At 33.0% G+C, this 12,230-nt stretch overlaps 1 protein-coding gene across 1 annotated transcript in view; it reads right to left on the bottom strand.

Moving 5' to 3' along the window:
* Positions 1–25: 25 nt before the first annotated feature.
* Positions 26–12,230, bottom strand: part of LOC107751824 (contactin-associated protein-like 4) — a gene marked incomplete at its 5' end in the record, with an annotated part of 142,723 nt that continues 130,518 nt past the window's right edge. Inside the window, 3 exons of the mRNA XM_016567597.1 lie at positions 26–466; positions 4,838–4,909; positions 6,594–6,812. Coding sequence (XP_016423083.1) covers positions 270–466; positions 4,838–4,909; positions 6,594–6,812 — 488 coding nt within the window. The remainder of the gene's footprint in view (positions 467–4,837; positions 4,910–6,593; positions 6,813–12,230) is intronic.

Here is a 12,230-nt window from a genome sequence, read left to right as displayed (position 1 = left end):
TTACAAAGTTTCATTTCAAAAGAATATTTACAACCAATGAATGTCATTATACACACCTTAGAAACCGTACTATTGTGCCAGATCTCTGGACAATAACTGTTTTATGTACAAAAAGGGCAAAAACGGAGGGACGCGTCGCTCCACTTCAGCAGCCCCAGTCTCTCGGTCGGTTTCCCATAATGCACCGTGAATGTTAATGTCCCTAGACTCGACAAGGCATTTCAGTCCGTCGGTTTAACTGGATTAGTCCGATACGAGGTGAAAGAGCGTCATATGAAATACTCTTTTTGGTTATCACTGATAATGCTCTGTGAGTTCGGATCCGTGTTAAAGGGCATTTCGGGACTGTCGTCGTTTTTGTCTGCTTTGGGCTCTTGGGGCTGAAACGTTTCTTTCCGCCGGTACAGGAATCGCGCCATCACAGCCAGCGCGGCCAGACTCACAAATATCACGACGGCAATGACACCTGAAAAACAGCACAGCGACACGCGAAATAGTGAGGAGACTCTGGACAGCAGAGCTAGACGCTATGACTCAATTACATTTCTACATCTTTGGATAATGAAACATGCAAAATGGACATGGTTGACTAAATTTTAAAAGAAAAAAAAAAAAAATAATGTTTTAGAAAAAAACAAACTAATATGTATTATATTATAATATGTATTAACTAATATGTATTCACTCATATTCATATCTCTAGTTATGATGATAATTCAATACTGGATGTAAGCACCGTAAAAAAAGAAAAAAAAGGGGGGTTATTAAAATAAATAATATTGAGAATAAACACAAATTAATATAATGTATTTATATTTAATATTAATTATTATATTTATATAATATAATATAATATTATAATTAATTATTAATTATTTATTATATATTATATAATAAAATTAATATTATTTATGAATTATTGTATTAATATGAATACAGATATATATATATACATGTAAATAAAAATATATAACAAATTTAATGAATATACATTAATTAAACGAAAAATCAAATAATAATTTGTAATGAAAACCGAAGAAATTCCATATTTATAGTCCTTGATGATAATTCAACATTTGATGTAATTTGATGGAAATTAATGTAAATAAAATCTAAAAATAAAATATATTTATATGCAAATATATTTAGAAATATTTTAGAAATATTTATAAGATTTAATATTCATATAAATTTATATTAATACCAATACTAATACGTGTACTATATATTATAAATTAATATATATGAATACAAGTAAATGAAATTAAAATAAAAATATGTACAATTTGTAATCAAAACTGAAGAAATTCCATATGGTTTATGGTGATAATTCAAAATTAGTTTTAGCCACTGCAAAAAAAATAAAAATAAAAAAGCAATTAATAATGTCAAAATACTAATTAATATAATTTTTTAATATTTAATATTAATATGAATATGGTAAACATAGGTAAAAATATTACAAATTAATATTTTTAAATGTATCTATCTATCTATCTATCATCTATCTATCTATCTATCTTCATGAAAACTGAAAGAATTCCATATCTTTGGTGTACAGTGATAATTCAACTTTGGATAAATACTGCCAATAAATAAATAAAATAAATAAAATCTTGAACTTAACGAGGTTTCATTGAATGGTATACAATAGTCTACGTGGTATAAAGCATTCAAGAGTAATCACCTAAATTGGTCATTTAGTGGCGGGTGACTTGCAGACGTGGCTTTTAGTGCCACAAAATGTCTTAAAGTTCAGCAGCCGGACGGTCAGAGGCGTTTCTGGAGGGTGAATCCAGACCTCACGCCGACATAACGCCACAATCAATCCTAATTTAGATGCCATTAGCGCCATTTTTTTTAAAGCTGTTAAATACAGACTATCAATAAAGGCCAGAAAGTTGGCAAAAAAACCTGGCGTCTGGCGCTCTGAAGTTATGATTATAATTCAACATTGGATGTAAGCACTGTAAAAAAAAAAAAAGGAAAACAATTGGGGGTTATTAAAATAAATAATATTGAGAATAAACACAAATTAATATAATGTATTTATATTTAATATTAATTATTATATTTATATAATATAATATAATATTATAATTAATTATTAATTATTTATTATATATTATATAATAAAATTAATATTATTTATGAATTATTGTATTAATATGAATACAGATATATATATATACATGTAAATAAAAATATATAACAAATTTAATGAATATACATTAATTAAACGAAAAATCAAATAATAATTTGTAATGAAAACCGAAGAAATTCCATATTTATAGTCCTTGATGATAATTCAACATTTGATGTAATTTGATGGAAATTAATGTAAATAAAATCTAAAAATAAAATATATTTATATGCAAATATATTTAGAAATATTTTAGAAATATTTATAAGATTTAATATTCATATAAATTTATATTAATACCAATACTAATACGTGTACTATATATTATAAATTAATATATATGAATACAAGTAAATGAAATTAAAATAAAAATATGTACAATTTGTAATCAAAACTGAAGAAATTCCATATGGTTTATGGTGATAATTCAAAATTAGTTTTAGCCACTGCAAAAAAAATAAAAATAAAAAAGCAATTAATAATGTCAAAATACTAATTAATATAATTTTTTAATATTTAATATTAATATGAATATGGTAAACATAGGTAAAAATATTACAAATTAATATTTTTAAATGTATCTATCTATCTATCTATCATCTATCTATCTATCTATCTTCATGAAAACTGAAAGAATTCCATATCTTTGGTGTACAGTGATAATTCAACTTTGGATAAATACTGCCAATAAATAAATAAAATAAATAAAATCTTGAACTTAACGAGGTTTCATTGAATGGTATACAATAGTCTACGTGGTATAAAGCATTCAAGAGTAATCACCTAAATTGGTCATTTAGTGGCGGGTGACTTGCAGACGTGGCTTTTAGTGCCACAAAATGTCTTAAAGTTCAGCAGCCGGACGGTCAGAGGCGTTTCTGGAGGGTGAATCCAGACCTCACGCCGACATAACGCCACAATCAATCCTAATTTAGATGCCATTAGCGCCATTTTTTTTAAAGCTGTTAAATACAGACTATCAATAAAGGCCAGAAAGTTGGCAAAAAAACCTGGCGTCTGGCGCTCTGATGGTCTCGTTACGCCATCAGACGTGTTGTGAATGCTGCTTCGTCTCAATTCTACTCGCTGTCAGAGCCTCTAAAATGTTTCTCTCTTTTGTGGCCGGTTAAGCATGGCACATTTAATTATAAAGGGTGAAAGAAATGTCTAACTGAAGCGCCAAAATAAATCTCAACTCAATTTAATGCCACATTACGGTGGCTGTGAAAAGGACAAAGTGTGTTTGGGATTGTAGCAGAAGCCCCTTAATCAGCAAATAATTTCTTTAAATGTTTAATTAGTTTTGGGGGCCTATTTACCGATAGCTTTGGAGAACTCTTTATATTCGGTCAATGTGAACGCAGCCGTTAATCAGTCATTATTGAGGGCCGCTGCCGGGTTGGAGGTTTTCTGATTAGTTTTATGGAGTCTTTTAAATGCACACGGAGACTGAAGTTCACTTTGCATGACAGATCATGTGACGTCTTTGTCATTAAGTGCAAGTTTTAGCTCACAAATTGTAAATTGACTCTTGAAATGTTGTTCCAAACCTGTATGACTGTCTTTCTTCCTGGTGAACGCAAAAAGAGATGTTTAGCACAATGTTAACGCTGCTCTTTTCCATACAGTGACAGTAAACAGGTGCGTAAACTTTCAAAAAGCATCACATACTGAAATAAATTTGTTGTGGAAACAATTTTCATTCATAACTTGCTAGCAAATTTCACAAATAATGACAGAAATTCAAGTAACACACTGAATTAGACCGAAATTAGACTGAAATAAAGACTCAAATAGCCTTTTTTTATAAAACGTACTCCAGTAATTTATTGTTTTTTAAAAATGTATTATTAATTATTATAAATTATTTAATTAAGTGTATGACCTTAGAAGACTTATGGACTACAATGCAAAAAAATATAATAATTTTGATGGTAAAAAGACTGTAAAAAAACCTGTTAATTGGTTCCTTACAATATATGTAGTGAATATATCATTTTAACATTCATTTTGGCATTTTTAATATCATTTTACAGAAAAATACTGTCAAATGTACAGTTTTTGGAAGTGAAAAAGAATAAGTCATATTATAATTCAAAGTCAATTTACATTCCCAGAATTATGTGTGACTCTTCAAATTTGATGAGATTAAGATTTTATGTTACATCGTATGTTGTTAAATAAAATAATAATGTTTATGCATTATTTTAGTGTTGTATTTGTTATCATGACGGTGTTTTGTAATTGTGTCTTTACCACCCGTTTTTATGGCAGCTGTCAGTATATTATAAAGGTATGAATCAGATTTTAATCTCTCAGCAGGTTAGTATTTTGACATTATATCGGTTTATGATTTTTAGTTTTTTGTCAATTTAAGTTCCATTTTCTAAAACTTGAAATGCTAAAATGACATTTTTTTTAAAACTCTAAATTTCACAATTTTTTTCACTCTTATGCTGCATTTTTTGGAGCTCACTGAATTAAAAATGGGTTAAACATCTTATTTTGTCTTCCAAGTACATAAAGTCAAAAAGTTTGGGAAGAACTAAATGATGATTTGGGCGAATTGTTAATTTAAGGGATTCCTAGAGCAAGACAAAGTAAATATGAGCTGAAAGCAGCAAATAATAATGAATGAAATGAGAAAAGATGAGAAATGGAATATTTCTGTAATGCACTACAACATCCATTTACCTCCGATCAAAGCCGAGTCACTGTTGATAGCATTGACTATGGGCTCACCCGTACCTACTGTACCCACATGATCTACAGCAGAGAAGAGAGACAGACAGACAGACAGATCATCAGCAGGACTGAAGCGCAGGTCGCAGCTCATTGAATACGCCACAGCCGCTCGATGAAGGAGCGATGCGGCACAAACGCAGAGGCAATCGAGAAATGATTATGCAAATGAAGGTCTTTCTCACGCAGATTAATACAGTGATCAGCCATTACCATCATTATTGCTCTAATTTAATTAGCACTGCGGAGGATTCAGTGAGCCGGCGATGAAAGTTTGCTGAAATTCGACTTTGAGGAGGAATCTGGCCAGAAAGACTCAACAAACTAGAGAGAAGTTTGGAAAACAAAGTCTGAAGAAGATACAGATGCCTATAAATGTTTTTGTTTGCAACTAGATAACTTTAACTACTTAAGAACTGTTGCTCCCATTATGCAAAGAAAATATATTTCCTTATATATTAAAAATCAATAAAATACATTTAATACAAAATAGTATATTACAATAATTTGAATTATATATATATATATATATATTAGTGCTGTCAACCATTAATCGCTATTAATCGCATCCAAAATAAAAGTTTTTGTTTACATAATATATGTGTGTGTACTGTGTATATTTATTATGTATATATAACACACACATGCATGTATATATTTTTAAAAAATATGTTACGTTTATATATTAAATATGTTTATATATGAAATAATTATATACATGTAAATACATGTAAATATTTTCAAAATATATGCTGTATGTGTGTGTCGTTATATATACATAATAAATATACACAGCACACTCGCATTTATTATGTAAACAAAAACATTTGGATGCGATTAATCGTTTGACAGCACTAATATATATATATATATATATATACTGTATATATACCCATGCATTAACAACAAACTAATTGTTTCAAAAAAGTGATGTAATGCTGTTTTTGTCTTCATTACTATATCTTTTTATATGTATCAATTTATAGCCATTCATGGTCCATGGGTCAGAAAAATTATTTTAATTCAAAGGGAAAACAAGATTATTTTTCTTGCCTTTTCTCAGATATTTCTTCTCATTTTAAGAAAAAAAAAACTCACTTTAATTTTGATGTATTATCTTAAGTCATTTTGCTTCTCAAGCAAATGTTTCTTGATTTAAGAATGTTTAGATATTTGTACTGGAAAACAAGACAAAAATACTAAGTAAGAAAATAATTTTTTGCAATGACAAATCACTCATTTAAAACCTAATATCTCATATTCACAATCATTTAGGAGTCTGCTCATATCCGTATGTGCAAAGTTATGAATTTCAGTCTGACACTTAAATTAGTGTTTGCATCAAAGCTTAAATCAGAGTTTGCTTGTCTTTATGTACTTATTAAACTATATAAGTCGGGTTGATATTTATTGTAAATTCACTAAATCCATTGGCTAAGGCTCTTGATAGATTTAGGTTCTGATACGAGGATTATCAGTTGAGTAAAAAAGTTGAAATAATGTGAACTGAGAGCTTCAACAAAAGCATATACCATTGTTTAACAACCTGGTAGCTCACAATAGATCTGTCTTTAAAGGTTTATGAGTTATTGGTAAAAATCAGTTCACCTGTGGAGAAAAGGAATGGGATTTTTACTTCAAGAACCCGACTGTTGCACTCTATAACTAAACCAGTGAAGGAAGTGGGTATCAGTCTTGATGGCGTTACCTGTGAGAGAATGAGTGGTCTCAGCGGCGTAGGGGTTTGTCGGTAAAGACGAGCCACAGCTGGATTCGCTCAGCGGTCCAGTGACTATGACAGGACTGGTGTCTGGATACAGCAGAGCCGCCTTCAGCGGAGAGATGGAGTTAAACTGGACCACAGACAAACAGCCGGTGAAGCCCAGAGCATTCAGACGGGCGATCTCTGGATCCACTTCACCTGATTCTGCAAACAAGAAGAGGTGCATTTGAGCTTTCAATGAGATCTCGATATCTCCTCCAAAACTGCAATGAGGAGAGAGAATGGAGACTTTTGTGCTTCTTAGATGTTTCTCCTGAGAAAAAAAACCTGTAATCTCACACATGTGTACTCTAGAGTTTCAGAAGAGAGAGAGAGAGAGAGAGAGAGAGAGAGAATATTTTCAACTGGGCTCAGATGCACAAAGATACCAAAGTCTGCAATCAAAAGTCACAGTTCTCCAAATGATCTCAATCGTTTCTCCTGGATAACAATTAAATGGAGATCTAATGGAAATGTTCACGTTGAAAAGGTCTCGATATCTCAAACTGGCCACAGATTCACCAAGATAGAATAATCTGCAATAAAAAGTCATTGATCTCCAAATGATCTCAATGGTTTGTCCTGGATAGCAATTAAATGGAGATCTAATAGAAATGTTTGTTTAACTCTCCTACTTCTGAAATGTTTCTTCTGAGAAAAAAGTCTCGGTTACACTTTATTTTGATAGTCCACTTTAGACATTCTACTAACTATAAGTAACTTTGCAACTACATGTCAACTAATTCTCATTAATTTGCAACTACATGTCTACTAACCAGGGCCGTTTCTAGGCATAGGCGAGCTAGGCGGTCGCCTAGGGCGCCACCAGCTGAAGGGGTGCCAATGAGCGCACGTACTGGCACTTTTAGCAGGGTTGTGATAAAGAGTGGCACGGTCACTCTGAAATATGACTGCCGCCCCCACTGGATCCCCCAACATTATTGGGCTAGAGTACTGTCAATCTGACGATGCCTGTATGCCACTAGATCAGAGTGCTGTCAATTGCTGCCTGATTGTTGCATGCAAAGTTTGCATTTGGAGCGCTCAACAACGCCATTAGATCAGTGGGCTCTGTCAGTGCTTTGGCAAGGTAACACTTTTTTTTGCCATGCAATAAAGCTAAATTCAAAGGCCAATTTAAAATATTGGTACAGTAAATAAAGTGCACAAAATCAGTATTTTGTTTAAGCAGTATTTGTGGCACATTTGTCCAAATATTTGTGGCAGATTTGTCCAAAAGGTGTGCGTTTTTTGCGCCAATGCATTGTTAAAGGATCAGCGTGTCATGTAATATTCCCATATAAACTTTAACATCCAAATTAAAAAATATTTGTATAGTAAAATTAGCTAATTCACGAGATCAATACATCCTTTATTAGACCGCTTTGTCGAGTTAAATGCATCCTTACAGAGGTGTCGAAATGCTGAATCAATTCATTCACATCCAACAGCGCTTAATGGGAGCAGCGTCATAGAGGACAGAGCGTCACGTTATTTAAAGGGGACATTAACGCGTTAACGAGTAGCAAATGATTAAGTAGCTGCATTGGTTACTTTTATGCCACTGATAAAGCTTTTATATGTAGTTTGGGGTAACAAAGGGGTTTTATAGGTTTGACTGAAATAATAATGCAATAACTGACACTTTAAATCAATGTTTCAAGAAACAACAACAAAAAAATTGAACAAAAAACAGATAAAGACAAAAAAGTAATAGGGATTTCAAATAGGGCGTCAAATTGGCTAGAAACGGCCCTGCTACTAACTCTCAGAATAGACTGTTAGGTTAGGTTTAGGGTTAGTAGAATAAGTTGACATACACTTGCAAAGATTCTTATACTCAGTATGTTGTGGGCCCATCAAAGTAAAGTGTTAGAAGATATTAAGCAGACAGTCTATTAATACTCTAATGACTGCTAGTTGACATGTAGTTGCAAAGTTACTTACAGTTGTAAGAATGTCTAAAGTGGACTATCAAAATAGTGTTAAAAATAAAGACTCCAATGACCTCACATACAGTATGTCTCCTCTAGAGTTTCAGATGAGATCTCAATATCTCCAGCAGAACTAAGATTTACCAAAATCGCAAAGTCTGCAATATTAAGTCATAGATCTCAAGATTATCTTAATGGTTTCTCCAGGATAGCAATTAAATGGAGATCTAATGGATTTTTGTATCCTGCCTCTCAGATCTTTCTTCTGAAAAAAACTAAACAAAAAACTCAGCAATCTCACGTGTGTTTCCTCTTGAGTTTCAGTAGAGACCTCAATAGCTAGGTTTCCTTCCAAAGTTGCGAATTTAACGTATGCGCAAAACTGGAATATTGCATAAAACATTTGCGAATAAAGCACTGTTTCCATTCAACGAGTCAAAGAGAAGAAAATTGTCACTTCCTGATAAACTGGCACTGAATATCACTAAGAAAAGTAAGAGAAGCCACTGAATATAATAATTTTTATGCATAATAAAACATGCACCTCAGAGCGAGCAGACGAAACACAATAAATGTGGTCATTCCATTGGTTAGTCCAGTTATGCCATCCCATCGCGCAAAGTCACATGACTTTTTTGATGTGCATGGAGGAATTTATTAGGTAGATGCGTTTACATTTCCCATTATTCGCATAGTCAAAAACCACTTCAAGCAAGCGGCAAAACTTTTTGTGAATTAAGGGATTTAAAAAAAAAAAAGTGTTACTTTTTTTCTAATGCGATTCTTCAGAATGGGCATAAAAACAGGGTGATGGAAACATAACTACTATCTCAGACTAGCCTAAGATTTATGAAGATAATATAATCTGCAATATAAAGTGATAGATCACAAAATATCTCAATGGTTTCTCCTGGATAGCAATTAAATGTAGATCTAATGTTAATGTTTGGTTAAGTTTCCTGCTTCTAAGATGTTTCTCCTGAGAAAAAGACCTGCAAAAGATCTGCAATCAAAAGTCAAGAGATTTCATTACGAACTCAAACATTTCTCATCAAATTCTCCAAAGACCAAATGATATAAGCCACTTCCATATTCATTTTATAGAATGTATGTCAACTGTTCACTGATTTCTTCTAAGAAAATTTAGGAGAAACATCTGAAACAAGCTTAACCGACACACGAGAACTCCATTAAGCTCAGAAGAGCAACCGTTGAGCAATGTTAATATTCTTCACAGCATGTTGCCTCACACCCTCTGTAACGAGATGCGAGTCTCACTTCAAACGTACACGGACAGCGGCGACTGAGCACAAAACCATGCGCTCCCAGCTTTTGTACCAAACATCTCGAGCGAAAACCACACGCTGCATTCCATTCCACAGCAACGGCAGTGAACTGAACACATTGAGCCTGATGAAAGTGCTTTTATTCAGACACTGAGCCACAGGCGGCTCAATGGCCCATGGGAAGAAAAAAACCATGATGTAGTTGACAAATAACATGTGCATGAACATCAAGATCTTAGGTCTGTTGTTTGCTATAAAGTTATATGATCAGCTTTGCAGTTGAGTAAAAAGTTATCCCTAAAGCTACTGTATCATATTTGATAGGTATCTAAATGATCAACATGACAAAAACTTTGCTGTTAAACATGTTGCACTCAATCTACTGCATGTCTTCTGTCGTCTGCTCTTTTAGTGTAATTGTACACACCTTCAGCTGGTGCTTCTCGTGTCTTTCTGCTGTCAAATCTTTACCGATTTTAATTAAGTAAACGTGAGAATAACTGTAGTAATATCTCCAGATGAACACTTACTGGACTGAAGCAGCTCAGCTTTACTTGATTCTCCATCAATCATGTTTTAGAGTCTCAAATCTGATCATCAGGATGTTTTGAGGAGCGTTTGTTTCCAGAAGCTTTACTTTCACTGTTCCTCAGCGGAGGAATGATCTTCACAAGCCTCCAGAACATCTCACATCTTCTGAGGAGTGTTTATTTCTTCAGCTCTCAATCAGCATTGGATTGCATTACATTATATGTTTGGATCATTTCAAGACATATTATTGGAGATATAGAGTGATGACTAGTATCTGCTGTACTGTTATAAAGATCTCATTGATTTACATTACAAGCAGCAGAATTTAAACTCTTTTTGTCCATATAAATATCAGCATCTGCACCATATTGCGTATTTTTGCTCAGTTTGGACCTCTGAATAAAACTGAGCTGTTTTTTACTCCATATTCTCACTATGTCAGATTAAATGAGCCATAAAAGTAAAATATGCAAAATTTTAAAGATGGTTCAATGAACTGTTCCATTTAAAAAAAGAAAGGTTTTTGGATTATTATTTCATATGTCAAGCTTTACAAGGTTACAATGAAAAACAAATATGAATTGTCTCAGTATTTGCTGTGTCTCTATTGACATGCACCTGATGATCTTGTTCTCCAGCTTGATTTGGCAGATTGAGGCATCTGCTTGTATTAATCTTCAGGAGCTCGATGCAGGTTTCACATTTGATTTAGTATTCATTATAAGTTGATTTCTGGCCTTGATCGATAGTGTTTGCTGGAAATGACACACAGCCCGCTGTCAGTGACACACTATCTGAAGAGTTACAGCGAATGCATTTCATGTCATATGTTCATATGAAAGATCGTATGGACGCACACGCCGCCCCATGAGAATGTTTCCCTCCATAAAACACAGCCATCCTCAACCTGTACATCATTACAATGAGCCTAATTTGACTCATGAGGATCTCTGGGTAACTAGAAATGACTGCTGGGGGAGATACAGTTATAAAACAGAGCTCACTGATCATATACAATCATAAAAAGCTTCTCACTTTCTTAATATCTGTAAACACTGCCAGTAAATCTTACCAAAAGATAATTTCCAAAAGTCAAAGTAAATATATTTGTGCAAAAAAACAAAAACAAAACAAAAACATGAAGTCTTTTTTAGGACCATTACGATTTTTTGTCATGCAGTTCGAAAACTATCCCAGAACAAAAATTGACATTAAAATCAGAAAAAAAAATTCTATTTTCTTACAGCTGTACCTTATGGGCAAACATTTTTATGTATATACAGGGTTTAAATTGGGCCGGGGCCGTCCGGGGACATAGACTCGTCATTAACGCTTCATTAACACCAGACAAGCAACACGATTAAAACATCAGTAACCAAAAATAAGTATTATTCTGATTTTATTACATTTAGAGTAAGTGGAGAATGGTGGATATAGCTACTGTATATTATGCATCTATTGCTGAGGCGAGGCTCACGCAGCCTCTCCAGGAGAAATCAAAACATCAGCATCCTGAGGTAAAAATTCAAAATGGAAAGTTTTTATATTTAACACAATGTTTTCACCATTACGACTGTTTAATAGTTCTATAAACAGTTCAATAAGCAAATACAATAATATATCCCTTATATTTTAGGCGGAAACGCAGCGCATCTCACAGCAACCATCCGATTCATTGCTGATTGATTCCGTGTTTTGAACGAATTGGTTGAATCAAAGTTTCATTAGCCCATGCATAAACATCTGATGAATCTGCCGTTTGAAGGAATCGTTTGAATGAATGACTCAATGACGCACTCATTAAACACTACTGGCACTGGCGTTTTAATTTA

This window comes from Sinocyclocheilus rhinocerous, unplaced genomic scaffold (assembly GCF_001515625.1).
Source record: "Sinocyclocheilus rhinocerous isolate Xijiao unplaced genomic scaffold, SAMN03320098_v1.1 scaffold2207, whole genome shotgun sequence".
NCBI lineage: Eukaryota > Metazoa > Chordata > Actinopteri > Cypriniformes > Cyprinidae > Sinocyclocheilus > Sinocyclocheilus rhinocerous.
The sequence above is the reverse complement of the archived record's forward strand: the minus strand, read 5'-3'. Positions and strand labels throughout refer to the sequence as shown.